The sequence below is a fragment of the Haliotis cracherodii genome, unplaced genomic scaffold (genome assembly GCF_022045235.1).
Source record: "Haliotis cracherodii isolate W230 unplaced genomic scaffold, xgHalCrac1.p SCAF_27, whole genome shotgun sequence".
Lineage (NCBI taxonomy): Eukaryota > Metazoa > Mollusca > Gastropoda > Lepetellida > Haliotidae > Haliotis > Haliotis cracherodii.
Window position 1 is genome coordinate 3,706,539 of NW_027266283.1, and position 16,668 is coordinate 3,723,206.

The 16,668-nt window shown below is 39.5% G+C and overlaps 1 protein-coding gene across 1 annotated transcript in view; it reads right to left on the reverse strand.

The window, feature by feature from the left end:
- The window catches only part of LOC139473243 (uncharacterized), a 34,185-nt gene extending 17,517 nt beyond the window's left edge, over positions 1 to 16,668 (reverse strand). The window contains exons 1-8 of the mRNA XM_071255776.1: positions 16,571 to 16,668; positions 13,326 to 13,418; positions 12,556 to 12,633; positions 9,542 to 9,564; positions 8,594 to 8,761; positions 6,586 to 6,685; positions 5,360 to 5,514; positions 4,438 to 4,535 (exon numbers count right to left, since the gene is read on the reverse strand). Of these exons, the coding sequence (XP_071111877.1) occupies positions 4,438 to 4,535; positions 5,360 to 5,514; positions 6,586 to 6,685; positions 8,594 to 8,761; positions 9,542 to 9,564; positions 12,556 to 12,633; positions 13,326 to 13,418; positions 16,571 to 16,631 (776 nt within the window). The 5' untranslated portion in view covers positions 16,632 to 16,668. The remainder of the gene's footprint in view (positions 1 to 4,437; positions 4,536 to 5,359; positions 5,515 to 6,585; positions 6,686 to 8,593; positions 8,762 to 9,541; positions 9,565 to 12,555; positions 12,634 to 13,325; positions 13,419 to 16,570) is intronic.

Below are 16,668 nucleotides of genomic sequence, written 5' to 3' on the forward strand. Positions count from 1 at the left end.
CTATATCTCAAGTATTGGTCCGCACCAATAATTAACTACAGCTGTTTTAGATTACATTGTTTACGAAATGTAGGCCTATATAGTGCGTCATGATACAAAATATCTTATGATAAGCTAGATAAGAGATACTGCCACCAGGATTTACTTTTGCAGGCAACAGACGTTACCGAAGACGAATCCCCAGGTGGAAGAGACTCGGGCGAACCGGTCAATTTGCAATACAAAACATTTTCTATGGACCTGGAACTCTGTGCTTGGGCGTTTATATATACCTTGTAATAAATTTGTCCGCCTTTTGTGCGGGCCTAAACAACAATTTTCATTGTCTGTAATTTTTGCCACAAATGAACTGGACGTTCTCGGGTCTAAGGGTTTTTGAGTATAAATATGCTTAAAACGAACTACGGGTATAACGAACTAAAATTAGTGGTCCCTTTGAGTTCGTTTTAACCGTAGTTTACTGTACTCTGTAGAGGCCACGAAGTTTACGTCCCCAATAACATTATTACAGTAAGAAGTAAGGACAATCCGTGGATGAACAATGAGATCAGTCGTTTAACGCGTAAACGCAACCGTAAACATAAAACTGCAAAGAAGAGAAACTATCCCTCGGACTGGAAAGCCTTTAGACAATTACGAAATCTAGTTGTCACATCTGTTAGAATTGCAAAACAATATTACTGCAATATTACTGCAAAAAGGTGAAAACATTAATATTTCCGAGATTTAAAACTTGGTGGAGTTTGGTGAACGGCTTCTTAAAAAACTAAAATCCAAATACTAAACTGGGCGGCAAACGAAAGTATAGGTCGAGTTCCATGATCGATAAATAAGATAACAAGAAGAGGTTTTGTTGTGAATTATAATATAATCTAAGGAGGGGTAACAAATGATTGATCAACCACAGTTTGAATGAAATTGTGCAATCACAGGTAATGTAAGCTCAAGGTAAACAAAGGTGGGGGAAGAAATTTCATTTTCAGAAGTTGTGTGAAATGTCACCAAAAATTGTCAGACACAATACAAGTTCATTGCCTACATAGTTGCCTCAATAGCGTGTATGACCTCCAGCTGCCTCAATGCATGCTGTGATACGCCACCTCATCGATGACGAGTCTTCTGGTGACGTGGACTGGAATCCGTTGCCACTCGTCTCTCAGGGCTTGCTGCAATACTTGTCTGTTGACGGGAGGCTGATGGCGTGCTCTAACCCGTCTGTCAAGATGGTCCCACAGATGTTCAATAGGATTCATATCGGGTGAGTGGGCAGGCCAGGGCAAAACGGAAACGTTCTGCTGTGCTGGTTTAGAAAGTTCCGAGTCAGTCTTTTAGTATGGGGCCTGGCACTGTCGTGTTGAAACAATGTCCCCTGCTGTTGGTTTTGTAAGAAGGGAAGCACAACTGGCTGCAACACTTGGTCTCTGTACTGCACAGCGTTCTGGTTTCCCTGTATAATCACCAAATCAGTCTTCTGATCTCCACAAATACCGCCCCACACCATGACACCCCCCCCCCCCCCCCCCCCGAATGGATGGACCTCTCGAATACACGCCGGAGGCCAAACGTTCCCCTCGGCGTCGACATATTCGTTCTCTGCCGTCATTTCGAAACAAGTTAAACCGACTTACATCAGTAAAAAGCACTCGACGCCGACTTCTCACTTGCCAGCGTCGAACCTGCCTTGTCCATCGCAGTCTCAGGCGTCGATGTTGAGCAGTCAGTACCATTCCTAGGAAAGGACAATACACTCGTACTCCATAAGCACGAAGTCGTCGTAGTACTGTACTTTGGCTAATAGGATGTCCCAACGCTGTTGCTGTCGTTGCCGTCGCCGTTACGAATCTGTTTCGCAGGTGAATGAGCCGTATCTGACCGTCTTCAAGTGGTGTTGTCACTCGGGGCGTCCGGTTCTAGGCCTGTCCTGTGTCCTCCCTGTCTGTCTGTACCGTTGAATCAGCCTGGCTACTGCCATTGGTGTACAACCAAACCTTCTGGACCTGTGTTGCCCTCATTTCGGCCATACCGATGTCTCTCCCCCTCTCTGCTCCTGTGACAGTCGTGGCATTTCTTTTGTGTGCTTTCATCGCGTGTGGTTATACCCTGCAGCTGACATGCACGTACAGTTTATGCCATAGGCGGGAAACCTGTTTCACCGCACGAGCGCCGTCAAAGGTGGCGCGTTCGGGTGAGGTGTTTTATGGTTCCTGTTCCTGAGCAGTCATATTCCCAATACCCACTTTCCACTAGTTATCGCCGTTTTTAGGAAAATTACAAATTGTCAACCTATACTTTCTTTTGCCGCTTAGTTTATCTTTCCAGCTGTTATATATAAAGATAAGATTATAGATGATGATGATGATGATGTTTGTAAAGCAAATATTGTAAACGACTATTTCACTGGACAATCGACAGTCAAATTCATGTTAAAAACATTGCCAGCTGTTAGTTAAAACTGTATCCATAAACATGTGTTTAACTTCTTCAAAGACAACGGTATTTTAAGAAATCCCCAGTCAAGTTTTACAGAAGGCAATTCCACGAACTATCAATTATTAGATCTATAATTTTATTTCAAAGGCTCTAGACAATGGAAAAGAAGTAAAGGAAGTGTTTTGTGAAATTAGCAAGGCCTTTGACAAAGTTTGGCATACTTTATAAATTATCTTCATGTGGAATTCGAGGTACATTGTTGAAATGGTTTCACAGTTATCTATCAAATAGAATACAAAAAGTGGTTTTAAATGGTAAAGAATCACAGTTAAAATCTATCACGGCAGGTATTCCACAGGGATCGGTCCTAGGTCCATCATTATTTTTTATTGTTATAAATGACCTGGCTGATGCTATAGACAGTAATATACGTCTCTTTGCAGACGATGCGTCACTTTAAATTATTGTCGATGATCCTAGCAAAGCACAGATTAGTTTAAATGCTGATCTAGAAAGGATATCCGTATAGGCGCATCAATGGCAAGTAACGTTTAATCCACACAAAACCATAATGTTTCCAAGCAAAATTAGCCCAAGCCAAAAACCTGTTCTTAAAATTAAAGGTACTCCAATAACACGGGTCTCGTCGCATAAACACCTGGGACTAATTTTACAGCAAGATGGCTACTGGTCAAATCATATAGATAATATAATAGTTAAAGTAAGCCCTATTATTAACTGCTTTAGAACTTTCAAATACCGCCTGTCAAGAAAAACCGTTAGAGAATATACATTTATACTTTATATATCATTTATTTTGCCAATATTCGACTATTGTGACCAGGTATGAGATAACTGTTCTCAAGAACAAGCGTTGGTATTGGAAAGGTTAAATTTAGAAGCATTGAGAACAATATGTGGAGCTACTCGTGGTACCAGTCACACGTCTCTATACTCTGAAACTAACCGTGAATACTTATCTAAAAGACGTCAATCTCATCAATTAAAAACATTTTACAAAATGGTTAATAAGTTGGTCCCTGAAATATGTATGTAATCCTTTTCCGCCTAATGTCTCAGCGGTCGCACGTTACAATTTAAGAACTTCTTCACAGCTACAGACTGTAATTGCTAGAACAGTTAACTACTACACATAATTTTACCCGATACAGTGCGAATCTGGAATGAATTACTGGATAATGTTCAATGAAACTGTACTGTATTTGTCTCCACTAATACTATCACCACAACAGAAAATCCTAAAATATTTGGCTTTATTACCCGTTTCTGTCAAATTATTCAGGTTAGGATGCAGTGATTTAAATGCACACAAATATCATAGACATATTCATGAGTCTACGACCTGCTCCTGTGGAAACCATTATGAGTTCGAGGATCCTACACATTACTTCTTTTTATTTCGCAACTACTGCAATCTTTGGAACAATATGTACTACATATCAAAGAATATGACTTGGATTCAGTATTATATGGAAATGCCACAATATCTACTGATCTGATTTAAAAAAAGATTTTAACAATTTAAATATGTGTCTACTTTACGATCACATCAATCAATAGTTGTTTGTATGTGTGACATGCTGGTATGTGGAGGTATAACTGTACAAGCATATATGTGTACATACGAACATGTGCATGGGTGCACCGGTTTGGTTATGTCCCGATATATGTATGTGTGTATTTGTGTATTTATGTATTTGTGTGTAAAGTGTATAAATGCATCATAATATTTGCAACAGTAGGTACAATTAATCTAATTTATTATTTTATGTACAGTTTACTCTTATTAATTGTTAAATGTCCTTTGTATGGAGAGATGTTTAAATAGGCTTTGCCTGTTCACCAATCCATTCTTTTTTTTTGTTGGAATATTGTTTAAATCAAAATGTTCGGTTCACCTTTCAAATAAAGTGCATGTCTTGATGTAACAATACGTGGAGTTACGAGTCTTCGATGTCAGTGTCCTTGCATAAATCTAATACATACCCTCTTGCATAGTTACAAACGATCTTTTCCTGGATGCCACTGGCCTCGCTGCATTCTGCTCTGCCACATCCTATGCGCGCTACATCACTAAGCACCACCTAATAACACGACAGACAGCATGGGTCACGTCTAGTGAAAAGGGCATACGTTTGTTATTACGTAGACGTACGTACTTCAAACACATTTGTTATTACGTATACGTACGTACTTAACACACATTTGTTATTACGTATACGTACATACTTCACACGCATATGATATTACGTATACGTACGTACTTCACACATGTTTGTTTTAACGTATACGTACGTACTTCACACACGTTTGTTATTACGTATACGTACGTACTTCGCACACGTTTTTTATTACGTCACGGACGTACTTCAAACACATTGTTATTACGTATACGTACGTTCTTCATACACGTGTGTTTTTAAGTATACGTACACACTTCACACACGTTTATTATTACGTACACGTGCGTATTCCAAACACAATGCTATTACGTACAAGTACGTACTTCACACACATTTGTTATTACGTACGAGTACATACTTCACATACGTTTTTTATTACGTATACGTACGTTCTTCACACACATTTGTTATTACGTACGAGTACGTACTTCACACACATTTGTTATTACGTATACGTACATACTTCACAAACCTTTGTTATAACGTACAAGTACGTACTTCACACACATTTGTTATTACGTATACGTACATACTTCACACGCATTGATTATCTGCCGAAACAGATTACATTGGGTGTAAAAGGCAAAATAGTGGTATACTATATGAATGGATCACTGACAATAAGAATAACACCGAAAAGGGTCAGCATACCGGTAGCACCCGCCACTCGCACAATTCGCATAAAATCTCAGTCTACTAAGTCCTTAAGATTTACTGTTACCCACCTGTGTGTAATGACCAATGACGCCTCCATTGACAGATCCGGTTCCATACTCGAAGTCCTTAATTTCATCGTGCCAGAGGCCTACAGCGTCCTCATACGAATACCAGGGTTGTGGCAGCGTAGCAACATTCTGACCAATGATGATACCATGCAGACCTGGAAATAAGGTTATAGGTTGCTGTATACGGCGAGGGAGTCAGTGAACAGGGATTTAGTGATGTGGGGAAAGGTTTAAGGGCATTTGTCAAACAGTGAGTGTCTGTTTCCAAGGTTGGTTGGTTTGTTGTTTAACGCCGCACTCAGTAATATTCCAGCTATATGACGGCGGTTTGTTCCCAAGGACACAGTGATACAGAGAGAGATAGTGAACAGGTACTTGGTGACACAGTGACAGCTAATGAACAGGTACTTAGTGACACAGTGACAGCTAGTGAACAGGGCTTGACAAGCGATACACTGAGAGCATTAGTGAACATCGTTTTGTCGAGTGCGTCAGTTAGACTCTGAATCCATTACAAGACAGATGATCTAAGTAGTCCACCATTTCTGGGATTCGAACATGATGTGAGTGTTGATAATAAGCGAACCCAAACTATGGACAATACATACACAGTCGTGGTTTAATGCATCCAACTGCAATTCGATGATATGTTGTTTATCATTGCTGCCGTCACATATAAACATTTGAACTGCTGACCGAAACATTCCATGAAAGTAACTTCTGAGACAGTAAAGGCAAGTATTCTTATTACACTGCTATCGTCAGAGTCTAAAATATATTTGACTGAAAGGTATATGAGGCCTTTGGTTTGGTGCCTTTCGACGTAAGCACTTGTCACCGTGACTATTCAGCAGAGAACATTGTGTTAACGCTCTCCTAATTTAAAAACTTCGTTTGGTAAAACGAACCGCTCATGTCTTTGTAATTAATATGATAATAACTAGATCTAGACATGTGACAAAATATATTTTTATGATATGCATTTAAGGGGGAAATGATTTAGCCATAATGGAAATAATTGTAAAGAGTGAGTGAGTGAGTATGGTTTTACGCCGCTTTTAGCAATATTCCAGCAATAACACGGTTGGGGACACCAGAAATAGGCTTCACTCATTTTACTCATGTGGGGGAATCGAAACCATGTCTTAGGCGTGACGAAGGAATGTTGTAACAACTGGGCTACCACACCGCTCCTAATTGTAAAGAAGATAAGCTTAGGGACTTACTTGGTACAGATCGCTTGTTTGAGACAGATTCATGAGCTCCTATCTGTCCACACTGCTGAGCCCATTTCTGGGCAACGGCGGCGATGTCAGCGTCCCATATCTGCAAGGTAGAAAACATAAGTGAACAATCGCTGTCCAATCTACGATTCGGATTACATGTAGATCATAAATATGTGTTTATGAATCACTTTCAAATAGTGATGATACCAGGTGTTCACGAAAAGGTGAGCACTGGTGGCACCCGCCACAAACACATGCAAAGGCAAGTCAATTATTCTTCTTAAAAAATGTTGCCTAAATAGTGAATTTCATCGGGCATCATTTTGGTCACTGATGCGTCAATTTGGAAATGTTCTCAAAGTGTAAAGCTTCTTAAAAGCTATGAATTTTGTAAACCAAATTTAACAAGTTTTGGGCGAGTCATATGACGCTCTTTGAAATCCTCGTAGAAAGAGCATTCTTTACTGTACCTTAAAGGTTGTGAAAGGTAGACACACTAGAACAATGGAATTATGCTGGGATTATGCTTGACACAAGGGGAAAGTGGACAATTGGAACACAATTTTGACATACACTGTTTATGTCACTCTGAGTGTTTATGTACAGATTTAAATTTGAAAGAGTTGAATTTGTTTTACCGGTCTGGTGTTGTAAATGAATGGAAGGAAATTGGCCATGTGATCATTATTGGACGATATCAGACCATATACCTGAAGCTCAAGTTAAACTTTTTGGCGTAATCCCTTGGTTGCAAATCAGAGCAGAAATTCAGATAAATATGCATGATGAAACAGATCAGGAGGGAGGATAGCACAATTGGTGCTAAGTCGGAATCCTATAGGACGATGACTGAATGGGATGCATTATATTTAGCATACAACAGTGGTGCGATTGAACCCGCCAATAAGAAACAAGCCTGTTATAAAACTTCACAATCAAGAACGAAGCTATCTGACTGAGGTGAGGTGAGGTGAAATGGGGTTTAACGTCGCGTCCAAGATTATTGCACTTACATAGCGACGTGCCTGCACGTGTATGTGTGTGTGTGTGTGTGTGTGTGTGTGGCTGCTTGTACTAGTCCGGACTGATGCCGATTTATAGTGCTAGCACACTGAGATACCATGCCGCAGTTTAACATGAATACCCCACTCAGACACAGCATACTGACTCCGAGCCAACCAGTCCTTGTTTTAGCCCCTTAATGCCGAGCGCCAGACAGACTAACAACAAGTACCATCTTTTAACGTGTTTTGGTATGACGCAGCTGGGGATCGAACCCCGGACCTTCCGCTCTCCGGGCGGACGCTCTACCATTAGACCACGGAGGCGGTCGCTATCTGACTGACGTGACATCAGGTACAACAATGATACGTGTGGGCTTCAGTGTCCCCTCCAACAGTTCCCTGTTGCTGGCTCTCTGATACTGGGGGCGGTCAGGTAGGCTAGTGGTTAAAGCGTTCGCTCGTCACGCTGAAGCCCCGGGTTCGATTCCAACAGGGGAACACTGTGTGAAGCCCATCTTCTGGTGCCCCCCACAGTGATATTAAGCCATACTCACTCACTCTACTGATGTTAAACAGCTGTCATTAACACGACTGTAGTTAACCCTACTTCAGAAATGTGATATGTATCTTTGACAGCAGTTCTACTCTGATGAAGAGAAGAGGGGCGTCACGTGTTCTATGATAGTACTATTCCAGCAGCATCACTGCGAGGGATGCCAAGAGAAGGAGAACATGGGTTTCTCACTCCCGATCATAGGTTTCTGGTGTGTCTAAGGGACACAACTCTATCACAAAGCCTGAGATGACTGACATCCTCCCCCACCCCTGCCACCATACCAAATGACAACCTCAATTTCATGTCAACTGATCTCTTTACCTTGAACAATTACCCTACTAATACTGAGACAGTTTGTCACATCGGCATTGATTCAACACGACAGTGATGACATATTACTTCCTTGTGCCTCCACGTGTCTACACGATCATCTAAACTGCTAACTCACCAATTTCATCATCCCTGCAGCGTTTGGTTCCTGAGCCCTGAAAGCGTTGTGTTGATCAACGAGAACCTGCGCCTCCGCAGCGCTGAATGGAGCTGAGTTGGATTTGGCAGCATCGTCAAGGCACATGCTGTGGTCGGCGACAAGAGCCGTGTAGACAGGGTCACATGCCTGTGTAAATTAGATCGAAAAACCCTTTCCATGATCATATGAAATGGCTGCCGAGAGAGTCCATTGCACGATTCCGACTTACAGATCATGTATATTACAGGCATGCGTTATGAATCACTATCAGTTTGTGACGATACTGGAGAATCTATCTCCTCCGACCATTGCTTTTGTGGTGGGTGAAATGGCTGCCGTATGTTCAATCTGGCTCGTCTTCATCGTGGTTTAGTGAGTGAGTGAGTATGGTTTTACGCCGCTTTTAGCAATATTCCAGCAATTATATCACGGCGGGGGACACCAGAAATGGGCTTCACACATTGTAGCCATGTCGGGAATCGAACCCGGGTTTTCGGCGTGACGAGCGAACGCTTTAACCACTAGGCTACCCGACCGCCCCTCATCGTGGTTTAGAAAAGGTAATAGAAATTGTAATTTCTTCTTCAAAGGTTTTACCTGAATGATAATACGCACCATACACACCATGAGCATCATACGCATCTTACGCATCATAGGCATCATACGCATTATAACCATCATACGCATCATACGCATCTTACGCATCATAGGCATCATACGCATTGAAACAATCATACGCACCATACACACCATGAGCATCATACGCATCATACGCATCTTACGCATCATAGGCATCTTACGCATTATAGCCATCATACCCACCATGCGCATCATGCATGATCAAATATATTGTTGTCTGGTTCTTACTTTGCTATACATGTACAATAATTTACTTTCCTCAAAATACATAAAACATAAAATACTTACCGCTCGTTTATTCCTGGATAGCCCTGAAAGAAAGAAAGTACATGTTGATTCTATTTAGATTTGAAACCTAACTTTCGTCCCCCCAAAATGTAGAATTCAATAACATGCAAGGGAATGCAAGGGATGTATTTTGAGCTTAAGGCTTATTATTGAATGGATGTCTTTCCGTCAAATATTGAGTACGTGGTTTTCCAACATTTTATTAAAATGTATCTTGTTTTAGTAAATTTGTCAATTAAGATTTCGCAGATTATATACTGCATGTAAGGTTTAGAGAGATAATGCAGGGATGCTGCTGTTTTGCGGTGTCAGGCAACAAACACATACCTTTTCATGCAAATTCTATAAGTGGTAGGGCTATTGGTAGGGCGTGCAAGCTTACCCTTTTCGCGAACACCTGGTGTCATCACTGATTTTAAGTGATCCATTCATATCATTTTCACCGCAGTTTTGCCTTTTGCGCCAGGTGGAACCTTTATCGTCAGATATCGAAACTGGTAATTCTCTGGTCTTGACGTTTCATATTTATTTTTTAAATATATTTATATAGTGTTATTATCATGTATCACTCAGTATCTAACTGCCTTGTTCCAACAGTCAATAGGTGAAATGTCTTTATAGGTAGACCACAAAAAACCGTAGCTATCCATGCAATGTTCTGAACATATATTCGAGAAGATGCTGTGAACAGGTATTGGAATGGAGGTGCGAGCCAGCGCGATTATCGGTTGCACATTATAATGGCCATTGTTTTCAAGTTTAAATTCAAGAGAGAGATTCTGACACTTTATTGAGCCAATTTTGAGAAAAGGCTGATGAATGATTTGCATTGCTATTTGTATGTGAGACCTCTTGGTTCCATGAACAGAGAATATCACTCTGGGTTTTGTTCCGTGAGAACTACCTCTTGCACAGTGGACTAATTGTTCAGTATATGAAGTAAACATCCGTATATTTCTGTGCACATTCCGCTGTTGAGGAACTACTTCTGGCCGTGACAGGTGATACTGGTAGTATTTCCACGTTTATATGCAAACAAATTACATTTAGAAAAGCCAGACACAATAAATAATGATGTAAAGGAGAACATTAATATAGTACAACATGAATGACGATTCCAATTTATTTTCAATTTAGCTTTCATAATATGCACATTATTTCTACAAACATTCTGACACTGTGCGACAGAACAAGCGGCAGAGACGATGGTGCCTTATTCTAGTTCTAGTTTATTGATTGGCAAACTGAACGGTCAACTGCATTGTTTACCATTGGTCAGAAGAATTAATTATCCCGTACAAAGAGGTTTGTTTTCCTTGCTTGCCATTTGTTAAATATAATTAGATATATAAGGGAAGAGAAATTACGGATGTTAACTTCTTATTATGAGGAACACAACGTTTCGGAGTATATGGTTATTCCTCAATCAGTGGTCAACCACTCCAATACAATTGATGGTAAATCTTCTGAACGTTTACCGACACAGGCTGAGATCAGTTATAGTTGTAACATGACTACCCTTTCATCAGAGTGCAGTGGATACGAAACTAACAAGACGCCTGACTTCCATGACCAGCTTCTGCAGCAATCGTACCCGCAAGCTTTAATGCTGTGAAAACAATTCTGTTTTTTAAAACAAATATTAATGAGATGCCTTTAGTGTAATTGTTTCTCAACCATCCCATTTATTGCTATGAATGTCCAACAAACTCCGCATTAGAAAATGCCAGCTGCACCGCTGTACCTCAGCGGAACACGATATGAGGAATTACTTATGGCTACATCCCGGGTTCTAAAAATCCTTACTCGCACAAAGCGATCATAGCACTATAGCAAGTGTATCTTAAACTATTGGAGTTTGGTCTTGCAGGTCATGTCCCATGCTTTCTTACTCTCATGCTTTCTTGCAGTGGTTATGTTGTGGTCATATAGTGGTCATATAGTGGTCATGTGGTCATGTAGTGTTATGTAGTGGTTATGTGGTGGTCATGTAGTGGCCATGTAGTGTTATGTAGTGGTCATGTAGTGTTAGATAGTGGTCATGTTGTGGTTATGTGGTGGTCATGTGGTGGTCATGTAGTGGTTATGTGGTGTTATGTAGTAGTCATGTAGTGTTATGTAGTGGTCATGTTGTGTTTATGTAGTGGTCATGTAGTGTTATGTAGTGGTCATGTAGTGTTATGTAGTGTTATGTAGTGGTTATGTGGTGGTCATGTAGTGGTCATGTAGTGTTATGTAGTGTTATGTAGTGGTCCTGTAGTATTATGTAGTGGTCATGTTGTGGTTATGTAGTGGTCATGTAGTGTTATGTAGTGTTATGTAGTGGTTAAGTGGTGGTCATGTAGTGGTCATGTAGTGTCATGTGGTGGTCATGTAGTGTTATGTGGTGGTCATGTTGTGGTTATGTGGTGGTCATGTAGTGTTATGTAGTGGTCATGTAGTGTTATGTAGTGGACATGTAGTGTTATGTAGTCTAATATAGTCGCATGCAGTGATCATGTAGTGTTATGCAGTGGTCATGTGGTGGTCATTTAGTCTTATGTAGTGGTCATGTAGTGGTCATGTAGTGGTCATGTGGTGGTCATTTAGTCTTATGTAGTGGTCATGTAGTGGTCATGTAGTGTTATGTAGTCTAATATAGTAGCATGCAGTGGTCATGTAGTTGTCATGTAGTGTTATGCAGTGGTCATGTAGTGGTTATGTAGTGTTATATAGTCTTATGTGGTGGTCATGTAGGAGTTATGTTGTGTTATGTGATGGTCATGCACTGTTATGTGGTGGTCATGTAGAGGTTATGTAGTGTTATGTGATGGTCATGCAGTGTTATGTGGTGGTCACGTAGTGGTTATGTAGTGGTCATGTAGTGGTTATGTAGTTGTCATGTAATGTCATGTGGTCGTCACGTAGTGGTTATGTAGTGGTCATGTAGTGTTATGTAGTGGTCATGTCGTGTCATGTGGTCGTCACGTAGTGGTCATGTAGTGGTCATGTAGTAACCCTATGTGTGTTGTTACCTGGGGTAGTACAGGTGCACGTTGCCGTGTCCAGGGTCTGTGGGGAGGTGCAGGTCAGATCACAAGGGGGCGGGATTTCTGAAAGCACACAGAAGACCCCAAGGCTTTATAAATACTATACACGAATATTCCCCCGATACGTAATTCCATCACCTAGCATTGAAGGCATTGATTAGCAAAGTCGGATAAATGTCAACAAAAACATGCTTGACAATTATTTGCGGATAAACCCTGAACTGAAGAAACGATATACATAAACGTTGAGTAAGTACGAAACTTCTGACAGACAACCACCAAAAAAGTGATGACAAGTTAGCTTTTCATATGAGAATGAATGCTTATGGATGTATCTACAGCAATAGGATTACAACCTACAGTGAATAAGTCACATGAAACTAAGGTATTTTAATATTCGGGAGGGAGGGGATGTATACACGCATGCATGCACGCACGCACGCACGCACGCACGATCGCACATACAAGTATATACACATGGCCCTTGATGTTTATAATCAGAAATTGCTGGATGTCCTTGAAATAAATATGCGTATGTGATACAACACACAACTTTATTACTACTTCAAATACAACATTTCAGGGTGAATAACAACACCTATTCACTTCAAGACACCCACCAATTACTGATTTTAAAAGCAAGGGCTAAATTATACTTTACAGCGGATTCTGGAATATATACTAGTATCAAGGTAAAATCATGAAAGTAAAACTATTAAATGGTCAGTCTTCACGCAGTTCGGTCTGAAGCTCACCGCAGGAATCTCCAGTGAAGCCATCCCTGCAGCTGCAGAGACAGAGCGCGTCCAGCAGGAAACCATTCGCCCCACACTGACGGCTGCAGATCTCTGAAATAGACATGTTGCATGGTCTCTGTGGGGGAGACATGGAAGATGGTCAGTCCTGGCATAGTGGCATCAACCTCACGTGTAACATGGCACAAAATTAAACAGGATGACTCCATTAATTTGCGGAATTATTTTTTTGAAAGCCCGCAAACTATGTCATTTTGATGTTCTGTAATCAGTTCTGTTTAGGTATGCTATTCCTTAGTCGCAATTATTCGTCATTCGTCATTCAACTTCCAAAATCAAAATATAATCGAAAGGAGTCTCTACGCCATTTGTCATTCAAATTCCAATATTAAAATAAAATCGAAAAGAGAGTTGCTTCGTCATTTGTCATTCGTTATTCTATTGTATTGTAATCGTGTTAGTTGAATGACAAATGTCGAAATAATTCGTCTTTCGTCAAACCATAGCGGATGACGATGATGAATGAATGACGAATAACACGCTGACTTCTGGTTGCTATCTATTTTGTACTACAAATCTATATAATAGTATCCATATTATTGACACTATTTTAATTTAGTTAGCCCAAATGTAAGATCCTGTGATAATTACAACGTTTCTGTGTATTCCAGTAGTCTGGCCATTGAATAACTGCAATACAGACATGCATATAAACAAGACTTTAACTTGGATATAGTCATGCGATTAGCATGGAATAATTTGTCAGGGAAATACTACAATTGTGCTAAGGTTAGATTCATGCATATTTTGAAAGTTCTTTTGTTTGAGCGTTTTACATTCATTAAATAGAAATGGTGCAATGATAGCCTTGCCGAGCAAAGAAAGACGCTTTACTTTCTCCTAGTTTTGTTATAGAAACTCATGTCAACGATAGCAGTAATCATAAACACTTCCTCTTCAGTACTTGGTTCAGACATTTAATTTAGAAAATGGTCGAACAAATCAAAAATGGAAATTGTACAAAAATAGTATTTGGCCATTCTATAGTCGATAGATTAAAAAAAAGAGAATACATCACCAGTTTTACTACAATAAACTACCAGTTTTACATAGAATAAACTACCAGTTTTACATAGAATACATTTCAAGTTTTACATAGAATACATTTCCAGTTTAACATAGAATAAACTACCAGTTTTACATAGAATAAACTACCAGTTTTACAAAGAATACCTCACCAGTTCTACATAGAATAAACTACCAGTTTTACATAGAATACCTTACCAGTTTCACATAGAATACCTTACCAGTTTTACATAGAATATATTACCAGTAGTTTTACATAGAATACCTTACTAGTTTTACATAGAATACCTTACCAGTTTTACATAGAATACCCTACCAGTTTTACATAGAATATGTTTCCAGTTTTAAATAGAAAACCTTACCAGTTTTACATAGAATATATTACCAGTTTTACATAGAATACCTTACCAGTTTTACGTAGAATATATTACCAGTTTTACAGAGAATACATGACCAGTTTTACATAGAATACTTTACCAGTTTTACATAGAATAATCTACCAGTTTTACATAGAATACCTTACCAGTTCTACATAGAATAAACTACCAGTTTTACATAGAATACATTTCCAGTTTTACATAGAATACCTTACCAGTTTTACATAGAATATATTACCAGTTTTACATAGAATAAACTACCAGTTTTCCATAGAATACCTTACCAGTTCTACATAGAATAAACTACCAGTTTTACATAGAATAAACTACCAGTTTCACATAGAATACATGACCAGTTTTACATACAATACCCTACCAGTATTACAGAGAATATATTACCAGTTTTACATAGAATACCTTACCAGGTTTACATAGAATACATTTCCAGTTTAAAATAGAATACTTTCAAGTTTTACATAGAATAATCTACCAGTTTTACATAGAATAAACTACCAGTTTTACATAGAATACACTGCCAGTTTTACATAGAATGAACTACCTGTTTTACATGGAATGCATGACCAGTTGTACATAGAATGCCTTACCAGATTTACATAACTTCTTTCAGTGGCATTTAGAAGTTGGAGTGATGAAGTAAGACGAGTCTATGGATGAACAACTTCTTTATTACAATTAGTGCGACGTTTCGGTGTAGATCCTCACACCTTTATCAAGCGATAGATGGATAGGGCTAAACAACATAGGTATATATACACTTATTGACATCTAAGTTCTTACAGTGACTAGTTGATGGACACAGAGAGGTGGATGATGTGTGTGGTGAATAAAAGAATTAAATAAAAGAATAAAAGAACACAAGACCTCAGTACAAAAAAATGACTCAAAATCAGCCATCTCCGACCACACCCAAACCCACCCCGATCACAATATCCAGTGGAACAACATCAAGATCCTGGCAAACAACCAATCAGACTACAAAATCAGGAAACTCCTAGAAACCATCTACATCAAAAGGATCCAGCCAGCAATGAACAGAGACCAAGGCTATTACATCCCGCCTGCTTACCATCACCTAATTGCTAAATCCCTTTGTCCATCCAATTAATACAGTGGCTACCATCATCTCCATCTGTCTGCTTGTTTACTCTGTGTTCATTAGTCATCCACTGGCTTCCAATTAGCTTAATCACCTCTCTGTGTCCATCAACTAGTCACTGTAACAACTTAGATGTCAATAAGTGTATATATACCTAATAATAAGTATGTTGTTTAGCCCTATCCATCTATTGCTTGATAAAGGTGTTAGGATCTACACCGAAACGTCGCACTAATTGTAATAAAGAAGTTGTTCATCCATAGAACTCGTCTTACTTCAGATTTACATAGAATACATTACCAGTTTTATATAGAATACATGACCAGTTTTACATTGAATACATGACCAGTTTCACAACTATAAAGGTAAAACTTCCCAAGAGTCAAGGTAAAAAGGATCAGTAAATGTAAAACGTCTACACCAGAGAATATCCAGACTCGATTATCCACCCAAACAGATTCTACGCACAAATAACAATAAGGTTAATGATAACACAGGTACTCTCTACCATATGATTTAAGTAGTGACCCTCGACGATGCCGGCAACACTTTACATTATATGTTTAGAAACAAAAACGCATTAACAGAATATTAACAATGACTGTCATACTTTCAAATGTATTCCTCGTTAAACGAATTAGAGTCCACGTCAAGAATAGGCTTACCCCCACCTGCAGCGCCTGAAACCGCGGTGACCAAGACAACGAGTAGGCCGCACCGCCACATCTTCTGTGTTCTAAGGATGGAGCCCCGTTAGCTTGAC